At 43.2% G+C, this 21,638-nt stretch overlaps 2 protein-coding genes and 1 long non-coding RNA gene across 8 annotated transcripts; 1 reads left to right on the forward strand and 2 right to left on the reverse strand.

Moving 5' to 3' along the window:
* Window positions 1-495: 495 nt before the first annotated feature.
* On the reverse strand, window positions 496-9,404 carry LOC111967366 (protein FAM53C). Of its 3 annotated transcripts, none has more exons than XM_023992317.1 (5): window positions 9,356-9,404; window positions 5,218-5,452; window positions 5,042-5,102; window positions 4,112-4,917; window positions 496-1,965 (listed from the first exon to the last, which is right to left on the reverse strand). In XM_023992317.1, exons 2-5 carry the CDS (start codon window positions 5,296-5,298, stop codon window positions 1,729-1,731), a joined length of 1,185 nt encoding a protein of 394 aa, XP_023848085.1. In that variant the 5' UTR covers window positions 5,299-5,452; window positions 9,356-9,404; the 3' UTR covers window positions 496-1,728. The 3 variants fall into 3 exon arrangements, with proteins under 3 accessions (XP_023848085.1, XP_070300829.1, XP_023848086.1); XM_070444728.1 differs by having other exon boundaries at window positions 5,218-5,420; window positions 9,356-9,394; XM_023992318.2 differs by having other exon boundaries at window positions 1,872-1,965; window positions 4,096-4,917.
* Window positions 9,405-10,305: 901 nt separating this feature from the next.
* LOC111967369 (uncharacterized) lies at window positions 10,306-13,594 on the forward strand. Of its 2 annotated transcripts, XR_002877752.2 has the most exons (5): window positions 10,306-10,386; window positions 12,513-12,577; window positions 12,739-12,777; window positions 12,872-12,971; window positions 13,359-13,594. It is a non-coding gene; the product is annotated as an uncharacterized lncRNA (long non-coding RNA). The 2 variants fall into 2 exon arrangements; XR_011480303.1 differs by lacking the exon at window positions 10,306-10,386 and having other exon boundaries at window positions 12,215-12,577.
* A 2,393-nt stretch (window positions 13,595-15,987) lies between these two features.
* Window positions 15,988-19,831, reverse strand: LOC111967367 (heterogeneous nuclear ribonucleoprotein A/B). Of its 3 annotated transcripts, XM_023992319.2 has the most exons (9): window positions 19,718-19,831; window positions 19,032-19,303; window positions 18,476-18,644; window positions 18,170-18,328; window positions 17,937-18,068; window positions 17,602-17,692; window positions 17,307-17,480; window positions 17,128-17,213; window positions 15,988-16,684 (listed from the first exon to the last, which is right to left on the reverse strand). In XM_023992319.2, exons 2-8 carry the CDS (start codon window positions 19,280-19,282, stop codon window positions 17,143-17,145), a joined length of 1,047 nt encoding a protein of 348 aa, XP_023848087.1. In that variant the 5' UTR covers window positions 19,283-19,303; window positions 19,718-19,831; the 3' UTR covers window positions 15,988-16,684; window positions 17,128-17,142. The 3 variants fall into 3 exon arrangements, with proteins under 3 accessions (XP_023848087.1, XP_023848089.1, XP_023848090.1); XM_023992321.2 differs by lacking the exon at window positions 17,128-17,213 and having other exon boundaries at window positions 16,251-16,684; XM_023992322.2 differs by lacking the exon at window positions 17,128-17,213 and having other exon boundaries at window positions 16,610-16,684; window positions 17,279-17,480.
* Between the last annotated feature and the right edge of the window lie 1,807 nt (window positions 19,832-21,638).

Consider the following 21,638-nt stretch of genomic DNA (forward strand, 5'->3'; position numbering starts at 1 on the left):
TCGCAGGTTCATGGGGGGTCAGGCCGCCGTACACAACGTGTGACGGGCAGAGTGAGAGGTACCAGTGCACTGTTTTAGGAGGGGGAAGGCAGAGCGCCCTCACCTTCCATGGCGGTGGACAGACAGCACACCCATTGGCCTTCTCCATACTTCATGTTTACGATGGACTGGATAAACTTACGATTTATCGTGCAATGTTCTTTAGAGGAAATTCTGTTTTTACAGGGTCACTTCCCCAAGTTAATGAATATAGAGCAATGTATCATATTGTTCCTTTCAAACAAACATGCCCCCCCCCCCCAGATCCTACTCGAATAAAGTACCTCTTTCTCAATGATCTGTCTAATCTTTAGAACGTTTAGATAACTTTGAGTGACCACTAGATGTCACTAAAGTCAATGTGCCCTATACTCTGTATGTTTCAAGATATGTATGTATAAATATTCCAATACACACCATCTTAAACATTGCTGATTGAAAGAAACCAGACAAAGGTGATTTTTTGCAAAATTAATCTCTAATAAACTTTATTTGTACACAAAGTGTAAATAGACATTTCCATCTGAAAACATACAATAAAAATAATCTCTCGAAAGGCCACCAATCCTCTGCATCTCTACTGGTTCCTTCTCACACGCTAATGCTGCGTTTGGACAGACACCCAAATTCTGATATTTTTTTCACTAATTGGTATTTTGACCAATCAAATCAGCTCTGCAAAAGATTGCCGTGAAAACATCTGATTGGTCAAAAAAACTATTTGGAAAAAAAGAAAAAGAAACTGAGCTGCCTGTCTAAACAGTCATCCACTCACACAAAATGGTTTCCACAGGTGACCACTGTACAGTACATTACATTGTGCCCTAAAGGATCCAACTGCAGCGTCGAGTCAATTATTCAAATCCTATTACAGTGCAAGTGTGATCTGTTCATTAGTGGGGAACTGAATCAGAATGGACAGACTATATAGGTTCCATTTCTATGGGAGACCAAGAAAACATCTTGATGTTATGAACAAAAACCATGAAAGCAGAAACACCTGCTTTGTACATGATTAATGTACAATATTTAATTCAGCCAATTGGAGAACAAATGAATGCATTATCTAAGTAGTAAGGGAAACAGAAGCAGCAAAATATACATTTGCCAGCTATGAGGAAAGCACATGGGTCCCTCCTTGATTCCCTTTACAGGTGTGTGGGTTTTCCACCCGGCCAAATCAAACACGTCAGAGCGTTCGGCCTACACCCATGAAAGCCGATGTGTGAAGGCTTTTCAGGGGGCCTTCGGCAACTCAACTGGCCATACGTTCGGTAATGTATCCTGCCGACAGGAGTGTCCATCGCAAGCAAACTGCATCATTTTTATAATTGTAGTAGTGGTAGAGCGTTACTACCCGTATTATTAGAAAGCGGCTATTACAGTATGACCTTCAGAAATCACCACGTCTTATCCATCTCCATTGTGTTTCTGGGTATACACATTTACCCACAGAGTATGGACAGGCAGAACATCATTGTCCTGAAATGCTGAATATTGTGAGCTTGTCAAAGTTGCTCTAGCATTACACTAATGGTAAAATTGATCCATAACCTATAGTCAGCCAGTGATATGAAGGGCCCCTAATGTGGCCCCTTCGAAGGCAGCAGGTTCCCGTGGGCTCGGCCGGGGTGTAATGTGAATATGACGATGAATGCTGTCAATCACACACGGAGCACCAATAAACTTTCAATTCTCCTCAATAAGGTTCAAGTCCAGTTCTGTGCAGTCTCTCTCAAACACACTCTGCTGCCCGGCCTCTTGCGCACCCATATTTATGTTCTCCTCTTCCTCACTTTCACTCAACGGTCCAATGCTGGTTCTTCCCAGGTCTGCAGGGGAGAAGGCTCCTCTGAAGTCCCCTGGAACAGGCTCTAGCCCCGTGTAGACAGCCGCTCCACACACCAGGGGCTCCCCACTAAGAATCTACACACAGAACAGAAACAAACACTTAATATCTTCAGCATTTCCCAGAGAAACAAGTTTATCCACACAACTCAGCTTCAGSTGAATCTAATAAGCTAACACCCATGAAGGCAGATGTGTGCAGGCATTTCAGGAGGGCCTTCTGCAACTCAACTAGCCATACGCTCTAAATAGTGCGCTTGTCAAAGTTGCTCTAGCAATACAATAATGGTAATATTGAGCCTTACTAATTAAGGAACTTGCCAAAAGCTTTTAGTATGTTTGTAGTTATTCAAAACACCATGAGTGTAATGCTTGTCCTCCAAATTCTATTGGTTTTCAAATCAAAATTTTATTGTCCAGCAGCCAAAGGAATAATCCTAGCCATATTAGTAACCTATGCTAGTTAATGCATATTTAGAGCTCCCCTTAATTCCAAATGATTATTTTCAGTACCGTCACATGAAACCGTTTTTGCATGTGATGTGCTTTTGAGAACTGTTGTCCCGTAAAGTGCATCTTGGAACGTTGACAAAAAGCCTACAACCATGTGCACATTGTTGAGCTTAAAATACAATTGAGAAAAAAGTTACGCTAAAAACGGTCTGATCAGTTACATCAGCCTCATCGCTTTAAAACGGGCAGTGGTTGGTCGGTTCTGAACCGTAGACAATTTATTTTATAAAGCGGTTCCTTGCATCATATAATGTAAAAATGGTGTTAAAAAAAATGTCTGTAAATCCTACTTGTCCAAAGGGATTTAAAAAAATATTATTTATTGTCAAGCCCTGGTGAGAATGTCCACCTTTCAAATGAGACCGGTCTATGCAAAGCATACGTAAATGTATCTGTACATGCACTGACCACGAGCCGCCCCCCCCCCCCCAATTCATCCTGCTCCGAGACCCCAGTCAGAGCCAACTGAGCTCTCCCTTGGTCTTGTTACACTAGAAAGGCACCCATTTCATGAACCACAACCCACCATCTTAAAACATAACACAAGGAGACACCGCCAGCTAGCTGCAGACCCAGCAGCAGCAGCTCCAGTCACACCCCCAGAAGGCCAAACAAACCAACCAGGAATGAGAAGAAAATTAAAATAAATACACCAGTGAGAAAAAGTGATGACATCACTCCCCAGAGCAGGAAGTCCATAGCAGTGGTTAAATATACATGGCTGGGGTGGTGGATGTCCATAGTGGCAAGACGYTGGGCATTGACACATTAACCTCATCCCCCAGGCTCAATTGCTACCGCATATAGAGAACCTGGTAACACTGCAACAAAGTGGGACTTGAAAGGAGCGTGGCTTCAAATAGTCAGGCGAGGGAAGGACCCTGCTACAGCTGTATTAGAGATGGGACTGAAAAATGTAGAAAATCACCAAATCAAAAGAAAATGTTCCATCACATTGACCATATTTTTGCAAAGGCCAATTGATTTGGAACTCGGTATATAAAGTTTATATATGAAAACTACTTCTAAGATGTGTGCTTTCAGATTTTACAAACTCACTTTGTTTAAATCACTTGCGCGTCGAAGTCCACTATGTAAGGGAAGGTTCTAAAGTGTTACACTAGATGGTGGACTGATACTTTAGCTCATTCAAATGGGTTGTTTCGTCCACTCCTGCCATAGACTTCATTCAAGTCCCTTTCTGTGGCGCTGTTGAAACCAGACGGTTCGACAGAGCCGGCTGGTGGACGAGATCAGGCATATATCAACGATTGGACACACAGGAATGCAAGTGTCAGCCCAAAAATACACACAGGGCAATGAGGTTCCATGGCCAGGCAGCACAGTACCGACAATGCCACACCCTGAACCCAAATCCAGACTGGTCCGGTCAGGCTGGGAGAGGAATGTGAATGCAGTAGTTCTGGCTCATGAGGGGAGGTGGAGGAGTCAGAGAACCAGTGGCCCCACTTCTCCTGGCTTATGAGCCCAAGTTCCCCACAAACACACTGGTCTGTGGGGAGAGAAGCAGGAGAGCTGAGAGATGAGGGGCTGCTTTAGGCCCCCTGCTACTCTCAAGCAACTTACAAAGGTTCTCTGCCTCAAGGACAACTATGAGCAGTTTCTACCAAAGTTATGCATTTTGTGTTGTTTTGGATCCACTGCATTTCTGAATAGGCCTTACAACAGTTGTACCTCTCATCAAGCTCACCGGAGTCATCTTGCTGAAGTCCAGGCCAGGCCTGAAGTAGTAGGGCAGGGTGTCCGCGTCATGGCGTCTCTTCAGGCCGGGCTTACGCAGGTCACAGGGCTGAGAGTGGCAGCGTGGGAGACAGGGGGGTAGGTCACGCCTCGAGGATGACGGGGAACTGCAGGCTGAGGGAGATGGGGCCGGGGGCTCCATCGAAGGGTAGCGTGGGACTAGATCGGGAGCAGGAGAGGGGGAGGGCCGGGGAGGCAGGATGTGCACAGGGGACAGGGAGAAGCGGCGTTGCAGCAAGGGCCGACAGGAACCCAGCGAGGCGGGGGAGGAGGAGCAGGAGGAGGGGGCGGGGAAGAAGCCAGTGCAGCCCCCCCTGGGCAGGTCATTATGGTCCCAGGGACAGCCCCAGGGGAGAGGGGAGTCAGGGGACATGGCCAGGCTGAAGAAGGTGGGGCTGGAGGAGGAGTGTAGGGAGGAGGTGAGGGAGGAGCTGGGGCCTCGGAGGGGTACGGAACCCACCAAGGAGCCAACACCCATGCAGGCCACACCCCCTCCACTGTAGCAGCGGCGCTTGACTGGGGTCCAGATCTTGGAGGCGCTGGGGCGCCAGGGGCTGCGGCAGTGGGACAGGTCCTCAGGGACAGAGAGGGAGCGACAGTGTCGTTTGGGAGGCGGCGGCGGAGAGCTCTGCAGGGACAGGTCTGTCACAGAGGTGCTGGGGAGAGGGAAAGGTGTTCCCAGTGGGTCCAGGGAGGACAGGACAGAGGCATCCTGCAGGTGGGTCTTGGAGGATGGGAACATAGACCAACTACTCTCTGAAAGTGAAATAAACCAAAAATGGGAATCAATGTAGGCCCTTCCCCCAGTTAATGATTGAACCTGATCTTTGAATGAGGCCCTTTAATTTAAAAAAGCTTCAGGAATTAAATGGATCCTTACCTGGAGTCAACCCACACCCACTCCAACACACAGTGGGGCTGGAACCCACTTCAGGCAATGACTGAAACACAGCAATGAAGAGGGGATTTAAAATGACTAAGGCAACCATTATGGCAAAAGGTAATTCCTTATGGAAGAAGTGCTATACAAAAACCTGTGTCACATGCCATGCTCACCACGTTGAGAGAGAAGGCCCTGTGGTAAGGGGGCTCCTCCAGATTCTGTTTGCGGAGTTGCTCTGTGATGAGTGTCACCATGGCGGCTCGCGGAGGAAGGGAGGAGGAAGGGGATGGGGTGTTTGTCAGGCTGTCAGACTCCTGGCGAGGTATGTGGCGTCCCCTCCGCACCTCAACCGGCCAGACAGACCCTTCCAACCTCACTGAGAAACGATCATCATCATGTTCCCCTCAACTGAAGAACAGCATTTAATAATGAGTAGTAAACGCACTTGCTCACATGACTCATTTTACCAGAAATCATAGCATCAGATACAGAATTATTTGGAGCATGAGTCAATTTCCCCAGAAAAACAAGCCAWAGGATTTCCCAATTTATTGCCCATCTTCTAATCTCTCAGCTGTGCTTTGGGTCCTCACAGGAAAGTGTGTTTAAACCTAATATGAATCATTGTGGCATTACTTAGTCTACTTATCAACTTAGTCCTCTTAAAAGAGGTCAAATAATGAGGTTGCGAAACTCATCGGCGCAGGTCACTGTAAAAACATGCAGCTATGTTTACACAGTTTTGGTGAGATGAGAAAACCCCAAGAAGGAGTTAGAGGGAACGCCTAATGAGTGTGTTCTGCAGACCTCCCAGATAAGAGCTGGGCAATATCACAGGCTAGGAAACGGACTGGCCAACCGTCTAGCTGCCTCAGATGGAAGTTATTCAAACACAGATGGAGTTTTTGGGGAATAGCATACTACAGAACATTATAGTTCAGTGGGTCCATTTCAACAATGAGTGATGTGTGCCACTGTAAAGTGCTATGAGGAGAAAGAAATGGGGAGGGAGAATGTGGAAAAGAGGGGGAGGAAGTGTGGGAAATGAAGAGGGAGTGGGGCCAAAGGCACATTATGCCTGCACAGTGAGAGACACAAAAGGGGGAAGAAAAAGTGGACAACAGGACTAGAAGAAGCTTAAAATGACCAGAACACAGAACAAACAATATGCACACAAGGCACACAGCACCAGAGTTAAACAAGGTGCCAGTTCATGGAGTTCACTGACACATTCCACACCATGCATTTTTTTTTTCACGCAAATACCAGAGTTGGTCAGCTTTTAAACAGATGTAACAGTAATTGGAACTAGAGACACACCCTATGGGGACAAACTGACTCCGCTAAGGCCTATACAGTCCCACACCAAATAAGACCGGCCCAGATACATGCTTGACTAATCATTACAACCTTTGAACTGTTCTGTAAGTCTAGATCACAATGAAACCAAAAGGCATCTATAAAACTAGCACTTGATAAACAGCTTCTGTTTTCCTATGTAGTCATCTCAATGTATACTGAACATTTTAAAAAACGCAACATGCAATCATTTCAAAGATTTTACTGAGTCCGTTCATATAAGGAAATATGTCAAATGAAATTAATAAATTACGCCCTAATCTATGGATTTCACAACTGGGAATACAGATTGGCATCTATTGGTCACAACAAAAAAATTAGGGGTGTGGATCACAAAACCAGTCAGTATCTCGTGTGACCACCATTTGCCTCATGCAGCACAGAGTTGATCAGGCTGTTGATTGTGGTCTGTGGAATGCTGTCCCGCTCACCTTTGATGGCTGTGCGACATTGCTGGATTTGGCGGGAACTGGAAAATGCTGTCATACATGTCAATCCAGAGCATATCAAACATGCTCAACGGGTGACATGTCTGGTGAGTATGCAGGCCATGGAAGAAGTGGGACATTTTCAGCTTCAGGGAATTATGTACAGATCTTTGCGACATGGGGCCGTGCATTATCATGCTGCGACATGGGGCCGTGCATTATCATGCTGAAACATGAAGGAGCCGGATGAATGGCACAACAATGGGCCTCAGGATCATGTCACGGTATCTCCGTGCATTCAAATAGCCATCAATAAAGTATAATTGTTTTCTTCGTCCATAGCTTATGCCTGCCCATACCATAACCCCACCACCACGGGGCACTCTGTTCACATCAGAAAACAGCTCGACCCCGCACAACGCCATACACAAGGCCAGTTGGACGTTCTGCCAAATTCTCTAAAACGACAGAGGCTGCTTATGATAAAGAAATGATCATTAAAATCTCTGGCAAGGAAAACTTGGCGTTACATTGTATTATATCACGAGTTGGAATTGTCTTGATAATGATTACATTGTCACGATTTGTCATCTACCGCATATAGGTATTTGTTTAACTTTGTTTTATCCAACTCTTATTGATGTTTATTGTGGCATAGCAGAAATTCATTATGATGCATAATGTATTGTCAAGCATGTATGTCCTGTTTATAATAGTCACTTATCCTGACTATATACACATAAAGTCTAACAGACAATCTGGGAAAATATATATAAATATTAATCGTGCAACAACTCTGGAAATTCCTGTAGTCAAAATCAAATGTTGGTCACATACACATATTTAGCAGATGTTATTGTGGGTGTGGCGAAATGCTTGTGTTACTAGTGCCAACTGTGCTGTAGTATCTAACAAGCAAAGTTGCTTAGGAGCTAGAAGCAGAGCTGCCATGTCGGTCGGCGCCATCAGCATGCCAATTGCACACTCCCTCAACTTAAGACATCCGTGGCATTGTGTGGTGTAACAAAACGGAACATTTTAAAGTGGCCTTTAATTTCCCCCAGTACAAGGTGTAATTATCATGCTGTTTAATCAGCTTCTTGATATGACACCTGTCAGGTGGATGATTATCTTGGCAAACGGAGAAATGCCCAGGATTTGTGCACAAAATTGGAGAAAAATATGTTCTTTGTGCGCATTTAATTTCAGGGATAATTTATTTCAGCTGATGAAACCAACACTAAATGTTGCAGTTTAGATTTTTATTCAGTGTAGATGACAAAGGGCAAGGTCTCTTCCTGGTTTTGGGCACTATGGGGAGCTACTGTTGCTTTAAGTCCTTAGGGCTATGTGGCAAGATAGTGCTACCCACAATAAAATGCTCTAAATATGGACTAGCCATCTCACAGAACTTTGACTTAGTTTGTGTGTGAACCATCACAAATAAACATTAGATTTCAAACCTACCAAGCAGTTAGAAATGCCAATGACTAAAGCGTGCGTGGACATTTAATTGATATAGAAAGTTCGGGTTAAATGGCACGTGTGCCACTCACTAACTAATCTTTAGAGTTTAGTTAAAGTATGTTTAAACGGTAACGTTATTAGTTATCAGGTTCTGGAAACCCAGCTAGCAGGCAAATATTTTCAAAGCAAAGAAAGTCTCAAATCAATAATTAGAGTGCTTGGTAAACCGACTCTAGCCGGAGACTTCCAGTAACGTTAGCTCAGTCCTCAATATTCTGATCTAGCTAGATTATAGTTAACGTTGGTTACTAATGTAAATATCAGCTGGCTACTAGGCAAGCCAAACCTACAACAAATGTGATGACATTGGATTGTTGCGTGCTATGAATAATTAGTAGCAATATGGTGAGTTAGTTAGTTTACAAGCAAATTAGTTAAGTTGGTCATCATTACCCCAAATACATCGCTAGCAGCGAATGCTTGCTGCAAAAGGCAACTGACAATGATTAACGTCACAGGTTGCAAGCTGTGGCAAACTAACGCTAGCTAGGCTGTCCGTGTTGGTTTACACATTGTTGTATCACCTTTCATATAGTCACTGGTATCGCCACAAGCATGTCTAGCTAGCTGTCCAGGTAACAGTAGTTAAGCTAGCAAGCTAACTCTAGCTAGCATGAACAAGCAGCAGCCCGTGGAAGTGACCGTCCTTCACGGTTACTGCTAGATGTGTAACAGTTTGTCAAATTGACGTCAAAGGTTTATTTTAGTTAACCCCAAGCCCTTTCCTAAATTTAACCCAATTCTCCAAACCTGTTAGATTAATTATCCTAACCTGCTACGAAGTCAATTCTGGCATAAGATGTATCCCATCTAGACATAAACCCTTATCATTCAGCTGTTTGCTAGCTTTCTAACTATGTTACCATGCTCACATATTTAATTATCAAAGTACCTGAAGCCATTTTCCTAATAATATAATACAATTAAGTTAATTATTGACAGCAAACCCAGATTGTGCTTTGAAAACTAGCTAGCTCGATGATGAAGACGAATTTACCTGCCCACCGCGTCTCCTTAGCAACCGAAAGCAGCACCGGACAGAATATGGCATTGCACCGAATATATAGTCATAGGAAGAAACCATTAAAAAGGGGTGGTTGAAACGTCTAAATGCGTGTATTTTTATTACACCAAATATTTTGTATCACAATCCATCTATGAATTAACTCTATATCTTCTCCAAAAAATAAAATTACATCTTCAACTTGAGAAACGTTCTGCTTTTGATTATTGAATATGAAAAACTAGCATCCTGCTGAAAGTACCTAGCGTATAACCACATATATATTTGGTATAACCGTCCGGGAGGCGAGGGCGATGTTCTGGAAAACAAGACAAAACGTTTTCTTAAGAAAAAAATTAAGATCAAAACATTGAGTACATGCATTTTTCAGAGATAATATGCCAGCAACATGTATTCTACCAATACTACAGCGTGTGCCCGGGAGATCCCAGCGCTACAAAAACWTGTTTTGAACTCTGGGTAGTGTAGTTTGGAAGATTTTTGTTGTTGTTGTGATGATAAGGGTGCTATGAACTATGATAACAATAGCATTATTCCAGTTTTTGCATGGGAAATAACGAAAATGCTAGATTCCCCTTATACCAAAAGACAGACACTTCGTTTCTTGAAAATACTCCACAAGTAATGCCTACAAATAGACTGACGCATGCGTAGTTGAAAATGCACATGCACGTAATGCCAATAGCGGAAAATACAACTCGAGTCTGTAGTTCCATTTAACTTAGTAGTATAAAGTAAGCCAAAAGCAGTGGAGAGTGGCTTTGGAAACATTCAGTAAATAAGAGCCTCTTGCAACGCAAAATAAACTGATTGGGTATGTAACTGCATGACTTGAAGAAGATCAACGCTTGACGCTTGTAAACCAAGTATGAATACATTGAAATGTAAATTGGGTGCATTATGTCTTTCCTAGGTATTCTTGCTGATTCTTAGAGTCAGAGGACAGTCTTTGTATGACGAGAATGGCAATTAGTATTTGGACTGTATCAGCAACGTTCAGCACGGTAAGAGACAAATCTATCGGTGACGTTCTTTTAATGCATCTTATTGGCATATTTGATACGTATTCTGTTGTATTCGGTGTATTTTGTGACAGCATAGCGGCAAAGGACACAATCCAAAGCCCTTTGAACATTACAGTACAACATAATCAACACAACAGTGCCTCCTAGTGGTAAGTGTATGTCACGACATGTTGACAACGATGGATCGTTGTTGCACATATAGTGAGTGGGTCACTGTCATCCCAGCATCACACAAGCAGCCACCGTGCAGGTGGAGCATCTGAAAGCCAATTCACGCTTCCTGCACGACATTATAGTACAGAATGCCGACCGCCTCGCTGCCACTCTGCCCGAAAAGCTGTGTGTCTTCTATTTTGTCAACTCAGGATAAGACCACAACCTGAAGTCCTCCTGCAACATAACCCCAATGACATCTGCATAAGATATAGGAAGAATAATGTAATATATATTGGTATATAAGATATAGGAAGAATAATGTAATATATATATACACAGTGGCAAGAAAAAATGTGAACCCTTTGGAATTACCTGGATTTATGCATAAATTAGTGATACAATTTGATCTGATCTTCATCTTAGTCACAACAATAGACAAACACAGTGTGCTTGAACTTATAACACACTAATTGTATTTTTCTTGTCTATATTGAATACATAATTTAAGCATTCACAGTGTAGGTTAGGAAAAGTATGTGAACTCCTAGGCTAATTACTTTTCCAAAAGCTAATTGGAGTCAGGCGTCAGCTAACCTGGAGTCCAGTCAATGAGACGAGATTGGAGATAGCTGCCCTGCCCTATAAAAAAAACACTCACAAAATTTGAGTTTGCTATTCACAAGAAGCATTGCCTGATGTGGTATCATGCCTCGAACAAAAGAGATCTCAGAAGACCTAAAATTAAGAATTGTTGACTTGCATAAAGCTGGGAAGGGTTACAAAAGTATCTCTAAAAGCCTTGATGTTCATCAGTCCACGGTAAGACAAATTGTCTGTGACTGGAGAAAGTTCAGCACTGTTGCTACTCTGCCTAGGAGTGGCCGTCCTGCAAAGATGACTGCAGGAGCACAGCGCAGAATGCTCAATGAGGTTAAGAAGAATCCTAGAGTGTCAGCTAAAGACTTGCAGAAATCTCTGGAATGTGCTAACATCTCTGTTGACGAGTCTACGATACGTAAAACACTAAACAAGAATGGTGTTCATGGGAGGACACCACGGAAGAAGCCACTACTGTCCAAAAAAAACACTGCTGCACGTCTGAAGTTTTCAAAAGTGCACCTGGATGTTCTACAGTGCTACTGGCTAAATATTCTGTAGACAGATGAAACTACAGTTGAGTTGTTTGGAAGGAACACACAAATCTGAGTGGAGAAAGAAAGGCATAGCACACCAACATCAAAATCTCATCCCAACTGTTTGGGGCTGCCTCAGGGCCTGGACAACTTGCTATCATTGACGGAAAAATGAATTCCTAAGTTTATCAAGACATTTTGCAGGAGAATGTAAGACTATCTGTCCGCCAATTGAAGCTAAACAGAAGTTGGGTGATGCAACAGGACAATGACCCAAAACACAGAAGTAAATCAACAGAATGGCTTCCACAGAAGAAAATACGCCTTCTGGAGTGGCCCAGTCAGAGTCCTGACCTCAACCTGATTTTTTTTGTTGATTATTTGAAATGCTGTGGCATGACCTCGAGAGCGGTTCACACCAGACATCCTAAGAATATTGCTGAACTGAAACAGTTTTGTAAAGTTGAATGGTCCAAAATTCCTTCTGACCGTTGTGCAGGTCTCATCCGCATCTACAGAGAACGTTTGGTTGAGGTTATTGCTGCCAAAGGAGGGTCAACCAATTATTAAATCCAAGGGTTCACATACTTTTTCCACCCTACATTGTGAATGTTTAAACGGTGTGTTCAATAAAGACATGAAAATGTATAATTGTTTGTGCTATTAGTTTAAGCAAACTGTTTGTCTATTGTCGTGACTTAGATGAAGATCAGATCAAATTTGAGGACCAATTTATGCAGAAATCCAGGTAATTCCAAAGGGTTCACACACTTTTTCTTGCCAGTGTGTGTGTGTGTGTGTATATGTCTCCAACAGTTCAGAGGCCAATGATCTAGGATTACACTTGGCACCCAACATGAAGACGTCATTGTGGTTGASCAGTAAGGTTTCTCAAATATCACACTTTAAACACCTACTGTTCTGTTACCTTTTCAAATGCATGTCTCAGTATTCTCTCTCTAAATGTACTCCTTCCCTCTTTTTCCCTATCCTCCTCCATATCATTGACACCTGACTTCGCTTATCGATATGTCCATACAAGTTCTGGAAACTGACAGAACAGAAAGAGTGGCTTTACATGGTGTGTAAGAGGATACATATTGCATGACTCTATTCTTTGGTGAGTGTGCTATAAAAAGCTGATACTGGCATTACACTCCACTTCATTCTTACAGGCCCCTGTAGCAGACACCTGTAGAGACGACCAACCCAGCCCAGACATATGCAGATACTGTGGAGGACGTGATAGACCAGGTGCACCAAAGAGGTTGCAAGGTACAGCAAATACAATAGTGCGTGGACGAGGAGAAAAGATAAGTCTATATTTGGACACAGAGCAGTGTGTAATGCTGATAGTGTAGTAACTGTGTAACAATGCTTATTAGTGTTCTAAATCTATGGGTATACTCTCTCAATATGGACTTGACCCACATGTTTCACTGTTTTTCATTAAGTCGTTGCCCAGTGATCTTCTTGCCCAAACGATACTCAACCAAAGTAACAGAGTAGGTACTGCCTCGGAGCATACAATATCAGTGCACTATTAGACTGTACCATTCTCTCATCAGCAAAGACTAGGTCGAACAGCCAAATCYTCACGAGTTAGGATCAAGGTCATTGTGCATAATAAAATATTTGCTTTGTTGGTATCTCTCTCTACAGATACGTGCGCTCTGCAAGGGGAGTGTTTGTGGCAGACAGGTTTTGGGGGTGTGGGGAGTCACTTTTGGGCCTTCCAGCTTCAGGGTGATGATGACTTCTGCCCTGACATAATGACCATAGCCAAGGTGATGGGTAACGGGCATCGCCTGGCATGTATGGTAACCAGTGGAGATAGCTGAGGCCTTCACAGCCAACAGAGTGGGGTACTTTCACACAGTGAGACTTGTAGTTGCTGTTACTACCTATTTTTTTTTTTTTATTACCTTAATTTAGCTAGGCAAGTCAGTTAAGAACAAATTCTTATTTACAATGATGACCTACCCTGGCCAAATCCTAACGACCCTGGGCCAATTGTGCGCCACCCTATAGGACTCCCAATCACAGCCGGTTGTGTTACAGCCTGGAATCTAACCAGGGTCTGTAGTGACGCCTCTAGCACTGAGACACCACTCGGGAGCCCCTATATATATTCTTAGAAAATAAGGTGTACAGTGCACAAAAGTTAATGTTATACATGTTTGTTTACTGCACCCGTGTACGCAACCAATAAACCTTGATATGTGCAACTCAAATTAGGAGTCTCATCCCTAATCATGAATTGTGGCTTTCCTGTGACTGTGTGCAGTTTGGCAGAAACCCAGTGTCAGTGGACGTGATCAAGGAGGACCTGAGTGGGAACTCCTCACGAGCAGGAGGGCACATATTGGACCTGATGACGCAGCTACAGACCTAACATCCAAKCATTGGAGACATCCGGCAAGAGAACTATGGCCGGAATTATGTTTAGGTAATGGCGTGTTCCTTGGCCCAGGCACTGCTGACGCATGCCAGATCATACAACACCTGGATAGGTATTTTACGTATCAGCCAACCACGTTATAGCAATCTGGTGTCCGAAGGCAGTCGAAGACTTGGCACGCAACCATTGGTTGATGCATGCAACGTCTGAGCAGGTGAACAAGCCCATGGTCTCTATAGGAACCATTGACTACCAACAAACGACCAACCTTGCATTCTGAGATACTGGCTGAATAGTGGTTTTGTGGGCTTGGAGATGGTCACAGAGCCAAGGGGCTGGTTGTGGGCTTCAGCTTTTCCAAATAAATCTTAGCATTACCTAAAAAAACACAAGCAGAAATATCCTCTCCTGTTCCAGACTGAAAGAGGAGCATATCTGAGTCAGCACAGAAAGCCCCTGGGAGAACAGTCAAGTTTAAACCTCCCATGTGCTTCAGTGTGGAGGACGCAGAGCTGGTGGCAGACAGGACACACACCATTCTCACAAGCGATTGGAACACAAACCCTGCAGCCTTGAAYGAAGCATATTACAGGACATTCACATAGTATTTATTACTCACAGATGATAGGAAAGTCCCACAGCTAATCTTAGTCCCCTTAACCTACTGCAGTGTTCTCAGAACTGAAGGAATCTGATAATTTACACCTACCTGATGCCTTTATCTGMCAAAACAATAGATGGGAATAGGGGTTGGACCAGGCCAATGACACTTATTCAACACCATCTAAGCAGGTATGGCAGAACCTGTTGACAAATACTTCTCCCCCCCAAGACATGGAGAATGGTCATCAAAAACTGGACAATGGAGACAGCTAAGGTTTGTACAACCCTGTAGAAATATTTAATTGCATCAGACAGTAAGATTTGGTCACAGTCAGGTAGCGGTGTGGAGTGTCAAGTACTCTAGTAGATTAACTGTTAAAGTGCATTTCAGACATTTGGATTTCATAAAGGTCCTTGCTATTCAGCATCTGTGGGACATCCCATGGATCCCAGATAACCATTACATAAAGCAGAGCACCAGACCTGGAGCCATCGTGGAGGAAGACAGCCTGCAGACATACTCAAGAAAGCCAGTCTCATTGATCCATACCACAATTAAGGCTACAAAGCTAAATGATTACACCTCTAGAGCTAACACATGGTTTATGACGTGGAATTACTGCACGCTTTTGGTTCTGCATGAGTGACAGAAACAGAGCAATGCATTTCTCTACTAGAACACCATGTACTTTTCCTATGAAATGAACATACATTAAAATAGCTTGTGACGCTCACATTTATACTTCTGTGAAAATAGAGACTATCCCCCCACCACATGGTAACTACGGAATAACGAAGTACTAAGAACTCAATGAGGTACTACTGATACAGTAGGAAAGAGATCATGATATCAACTTGGAATGGACACTGGCCCAGGCAGACTGAAGAGAAGACACTTCCAGCTGATCTTGATAATTGCAACATTGCATGGCAACAGTGACTTTATACACAAGTATCAAAGGACTATTAATGACAAGCAAAAATGGGGTAGGAGTGCACTTACCAGAGGACTACTGTTATCACCTTATCCACCTAGAACATAGCAAATACTGTAGTTACACTTCAGATCCATAGCGGGGTAAGATCAGCTAGCTCCGAAAGTAAATCGACATGTACGTAGAACGGCTTTCACCCCATTGACCGATTCCCTCTGCCAGCGAAGTATCTGCCACCGCATCCCAAAGAGACATCCGGACAGAGCGATTTTAACCTTACCCAAGACAAGCCATTTAACAGTACAAATCAGTTAACATTAGGTTTATGAATAATAACAAAAGGATCCACGTGTAATATAAACCAAAAGTTTATTTCTACCAATTTGCCCAAGACACTAGAGGAATGAGTTTCCAGTGAGAGAGGGAAGGCCCTCTTACATTAACAGGCTTGCGCTCGGTTGGATTGTATTGTTTGTAACACTAATAGCCACTTAAAAAATGCAGAACAATATGGGAGGGGGGGGGGGGGGACTCCTTAAAAGCCAAAAAAAACAAATGCTGGTTGTCATCGTCTACTAGCCAACTGCAAACATTCACTAGACAAGCTTACAATGAAACCTTTGATTAGTTTAATCCCGTCGCCTCACCCCACATCTGAAGCCATGCAACTCGCATCAAACACTCAGCATGAGAAAAAAAAAAAAAATACTACAAATCTAGAACACCAACAAAAGTTTATTTGAAAAGCTTACGAAAGCTCTGCTCCTGTTTGTTGGTAAGTCCAGCAGACATGTAAATACGACCATACAATACATTATTCAAAAAGGTACCAAAAAGTACAGTAAAAATAACACTTCCATCTCTGGAAATGGAAATGGACACAAAACAATATCAAATAAAAAGTGGAAGTGGCATTCGCTTCCCCAGTTCCTCACTTCATCTGTACATATGGGGCATGAGGCAAATTTCTGCCAACTCCAAAGGAAAAGCCAGAGCCCATGTTCGCTGTGGCCGGACCATGGGTTTCTTTTTTCTTATTTACTTTAGACCTTAAGAGAGAAACATGGTGCTTATAGTTACTGAGCATAACCAAATGGCATTTAGTATTACACACATGGACACCATGATGTTTATGAACTAGTATTTTTTTTGGTAACATTACAATAACATTGCTCCAGAGGGGGAGCGCATCAAAGGGGACATGACACCTAGCTGCCATACCCGGCACCCCATCAGAAAGGCCCTAATGCTTATGCTGGGGCAACCACCACCTCAACCCTTATTGATCAAGTAGTGTTTGTAGGGATGCATCTTAAAATGGTTGGCACATGGAATGAGTCCATTATTAAAGATTTCCAGACCCTCACCACCCCCCTCCCCCCATTAACAAACGTTTGAATGGGATCAGACTAGATGGGAGAAATTTGAGTCAAAGGCACAAATGGTTACAGTTAGATTGTCATATCACCATAGATGATGCAAAAATGCATACCTGCACTACATGTGATCAGTATGGCTTGTAGCTACTCTGGTGGCCTCCACGTCTTGGAGTTTTCCCATAGCCTGCATTGCCCTGGTCTGGAGGACAAGAAAGAAAAAGACTGAGTGTCTTCCGTACGACAAGGACCAACAAAGTTTCTCACATTTGTGTTTCGGGTGGTTATCGCTTACTGTAGTCGTAGCCACCACCATAGCCGTATCCTGCGGAGTAGTCGTAGTTGCCGTAGCCTCCGTATCCGCCATAGCCTTGCTGTCCACCGTAGCCATAGCCCTGGTTACCGTAGCCTTGGTTCCAGTAGTTGTTGTATCCACCACCACCACCTTGGTTCCAGTTCTGGCCCTGACCTGAGAACAACAAATCAATACAGCGACTAGAAGCAGACACATAACCCAAACTGATCTTAGGACTGTGACGTACAGTTTCCCTAGGTTAAATCAGCACCAGATGTTTGSTGTTAATACTCACCTCCACGGCCCCTGCCTCGTCCCCCACCTCCACGGCCACCATACTGCTGCTGCTGGTACACCTCTTTGGGCTGGGCTATTTTAATCTCACACTGGAACAGATCGTAAGATGAAAACTTAAGTCAGCCATGGAAAAAACCTTTGCAACACTCACTGCATGGATCTTTAATGCGAGGGTTACATGTTCCCTGAGGAAACCACAATAAAATAACATTTCACACGAATCAAAGGCTCCATTTGAAAGTGAGTGTGCAACATCGTACGTCCGCAATCACTTGTACAAAAAGGGACAGTGCACATGGCCTTGCAGTGCATTTGACTGCGATCCATTCTTACCTTGCTTCCACTGACATTATGGAATTTCTTTTCTAGCACTTTTTTGACAGGAGTTTCATCCTTATAGGTGATGAACACGAAGCCCCTTCTCTTTTCAGTCTTTGGATCCTGTGGAAGCTCAATCGTCTCGATCTGCATGTCAAGGAAAGACGAAACAATTACGGTTAACACAGCACCAAAACCACCAAGTCAGTACTACCACACAACCAAAATCAGAAATGTGGATACTTTACCTCTCCAAAAGTTCCAAAGTACTCCTGGATAACTTCCTTTTCTGTGTCTGGGTTGAGACCACCTACAAAGATTTTCTTCACAGGCTCCTTCTTCATGGCCATGGCCTTCTTGGGGTCAATCTGTCGCCCATCTAGTCTGTGTTCCTTCTGCTCGAGAACCTAGAAAAGAGGAAGGATAACTAGGAGAACGAAGGGCAAATAGTAGCATACCCACAGGGATATTGCAGTGCTATAAAACTTCACATTGAAACACATTGGCATGAAATATGCAGCCCATAAATAAAAGTAACAGAAATAATTTCTTACCTTGTCTACACCGGCTGCTTCTTTGAAGAGAATAAAGCCAAAGCCTCTTGACCGGCCTGTCTGCTGGTCCATCTTTATGGTGCAGTCTGTCACCTCACCGAATTTAGAGAAATAATCTTTAAGATCTTTCTTACTCGTGTCCCAGCTAAGTCCGCCAACAAACATTTTCCTAGCAAAGAAAAAATGGACACATTAAATATGGCGATTGATTAACACAAGTGCTCGATAAGTGTTACGGAACATATTGCTGACATAGGAAGGCTGGGCCTACTACAGCATGTCCAAAACCACGCACGCCCAACAATTTTGATCAGAAACAAACCCAATGTGCTATAATTAACAGATGCTGTATCTTTTAGCTGGGCGCGATTGTTTAAACGGACGAGGGAGTGTTATTTTTACGCTGAATTCGCCCATCCCATAGAGACTAAAGGCCCATCCCCCCTTAGCACTGCACATGGCGCCAACAAAGCCAGACGTAACAAAGGAGCGATGCAATCCATTATGAGCYCTGCCGAGATCGAATATAATATTTCGAATACATGTCTACACTCACCCCGCGTCCTCCTCGCCTTTGCTGGCGTTGATCTGTCCGCCTTCCCCCTCCGAGGCACCATTTTGTGAATCTTCTCCCTCCCCTTTGCCTTCTCCCTCTAATGCAGTTTTATCTTCTACGCAGGCTTCGGTCTCTGCCTCGCCTTCATTCAGGGCTTCGGTCTCATCAGCGGGCTCGGCTCCGTTAAAGTCCTCCTCGCCTTCATGGCCGTTTTCGGATGTTTCCATAAACTGTTGCTCGGTGTCTGACATGTTGTACTAAGATCCCTTGTCCTGCAAAGTGAAACATTGTTATAAAATGACCTGTTATTATGTAACCCACTCGCTGTACATGCTTCGCCATTATGCTATGCATACAGTCCCTCCATTTTGGCTGGCAAGATTGTCTCCCATACATTTACAGAAAGCCATGTTGCCAGAATGCAAGCGACGTACGGAAGTCGCCTCCTCGAATGCGGTTGCAACAAAGTGACAATTCTGACACCCTCTGAAAATAAGAGCAGCAAATACTGTTTATTTAAAAAAATATAAAAATAAAAGTATCGCACAGATAAACCGCTAGCATGAACCATAGTATCACTCCGTTACGTAATGCTAAGGCTGCACGACCTAAGGCTTTACTACTTAAACAGCACAACTACATTTACATAAAAAAAAATAAAAAACGAAAACAGTTACGTTACTTACACAAATAAAATAAGTTGAAAATAATCTCTCCAAATCGCCTACTGACAACACAACCAGCCAACGCTCTTCAAGATGGCTTCTTCCATACGACGCCAAGCCGTCGTTGGTTTTATAGTACCGGTTAAAAAAAAAAGAACTTTTATTTAGGGTGCCTCTGATTTGATCCCCAAAGCTGCCAATCATGGCCACGGCCAATTATGTACCTCAGTTCATTTTTCACATTAAGTGTACACACCCACTACACATTAGAACTTTCAGTACCTTTACCGCTGGGAACATTTTTATTTTTTATTTTTTTTATTTAACCTTTAACTATTCTTGAATGAACAAGCCTTCAAACTATACTGAAAAAAATATAAACGGAACAATTTATACTTTTTTTCTGAGTTACAGTTACAGTTCATAAGGGAATTAATAAGGGAATTAAAATAAATTCATTAGGCCCTGATCTATGGGTTTCACATGACTGGGCAGGGGTGCAGCCATGAGTGGGCCTTGGAGGGCAGAGGCCCACCCACTGGGGTGCCAGTCCCAGACAATCAGAATTATTCCCCCCCCCAACCCCCCACAAAACGTCTTTATTACAGACAGAATAATCAGCACCCCCCCTCAGACGATCCCTCATGTGAAGAAGCCGAATGTGGAGGACTTGAGCTGGCATGGTTAAACATGGTCTGCGGTTGTGAGGCCTGTTGGACGTACTGCTAAATTCTCTAAAACGACACTGGAGGCAGCTTATGTTAGAGAAATTAACATTACATTCTCGGGGAACAGTTCTGGTTGACATTCCTGCAGTCAGCATCTCAAGTCCACGCACCCTCAAAACTTGAGACATCTGTAGCATTGTGTTGTGTGACAAAACTGCAAATTTTAAAGTGACCTTTTATTGTCCCCAGTACAAGGTGCACCTGTGAAATGATCATGCTGTTTAATCAGCTTCTTGATATGCCATACCTGTCAGTTGGATGGATTATCTTGGCAAAGGAGAAATGCTCATTAATAGGGATGTAAACAAATTTGAGAGAAATAAGCGTTTTTTGCGTATGGAAAATGTCTGGGATTATTTTTCTTCAGCGCATGAAACATGGGACCCACACTTTACATGTTGCATTTATATTTTTCAAATTATCAGCATTTGGAAAAGGCCACATGTTGCTTTTTAAATTCCATAACTGGAAGAGCCTTTTTCTACATTTGAGTTTGACAATATGATACATAATATAAAGAAAAGTTATTAAGCAATAAGGCCAGAGGGGGTGTGGTATATGCCTATATACAGACATTAGCCGTGGTATATTGCCCATATACCACAAATTCCAGAGGTGCCTTATTAGTGTTATAAACTGGTTATCAACGTAATTAGAGCAGTAAAAATTAASTTTTGTCATACCCGTGATATATACGGTCTATTATAAACTGGTTGGTTCGAGCTCCTGAATGCTGATTGGCTGACAGCTGTGGTATATCAAACCGTATACCACAGGTATGACAAAATATTTATTTATACTGCTCTAATTACGTTGGTAACCAGTTTATAATAGCAATAAGGCACCTCAGAGGTTTGTGGTATATGGCCAATATACCACGGCTAAGGCCTGTATCCAGAACAGCCCTTAGGAGTGGTATTTTGGCCATATACCACATCCCCTCAATGTATTGCTTAAATATTGCTTAAATATACCACGTCTGTCAGCCAATCAGCCTTCAGGGCTCGAACCACCCAGTTTATAATAGTAATATAAACCAATCTCTGTTATGACAGAATTATATGAACACTTTACAGACTGTGCAATGCAATCAGTGATAGCAATTACAACAGGTAACTGCCAAAATAATATAAATACTTGAGCTGGTGCTTTCACACAGGTGTGGTTCCTGAGTTAATTAAGCAATTAACATCCCATCATGCCTAGGGTCATGT

The sequence above is a fragment of the Salvelinus sp. IW2-2015 genome, linkage group LG8 (genome assembly GCF_002910315.2).
Source record: "Salvelinus sp. IW2-2015 linkage group LG8, ASM291031v2, whole genome shotgun sequence".
NCBI classification, from domain to species: Eukaryota; Metazoa; Chordata; class Actinopteri; order Salmoniformes; family Salmonidae; genus Salvelinus; species Salvelinus sp. IW2-2015.

What these genes read in the sequence shown, in the direction of transcription:
- LOC111967366 (XM_023992317.1), bottom strand. Translation starts at nt 5,298, where the DNA reads ATGGTGACACTCATCACAGAGCAACTCCGCAAACAGAATCTGGAGGAG. An exon ending in TGGGTGTGGGTTGACTCCAG is followed by an intron (nt 4,918 to 5,041) that starts GTAAGGATCCAT and finishes TTTCACTTTCAG; the next exon opens with AGAGTAGTTGGTCTATGTTC. An exon ending in ACTTCAGCAAGATGACTCCG is followed by an intron (nt 1,966 to 4,111) that starts GTGAGCTTGATG and finishes TTCTGTGTGTAG; the next exon opens with ATTCTTAGTGGGGAGCCCCT.
- LOC111967367 (XM_023992319.2), bottom strand. Translation starts at nt 19,282, where the DNA reads ATGTCAGACACCGAGCAACAGTTTATGGAAACATCCGAAAACGGCCAT. An exon ending in ACTTTGGAACTTTTGGAGAG is followed by an intron (nt 18,069 to 18,169) that starts GTAAAGTATCCA and finishes CTTGACATGCAG; the next exon opens with ATCGAGACGATTGAGCTTCC. An exon ending in TGGTGGTGGCTACGACTACA is followed by an intron (nt 17,214 to 17,306) that starts GTAAGCGATAAC and finishes CTTGTCCTCCAG; the next exon opens with ACCAGGGCAATGCAGGCTAT.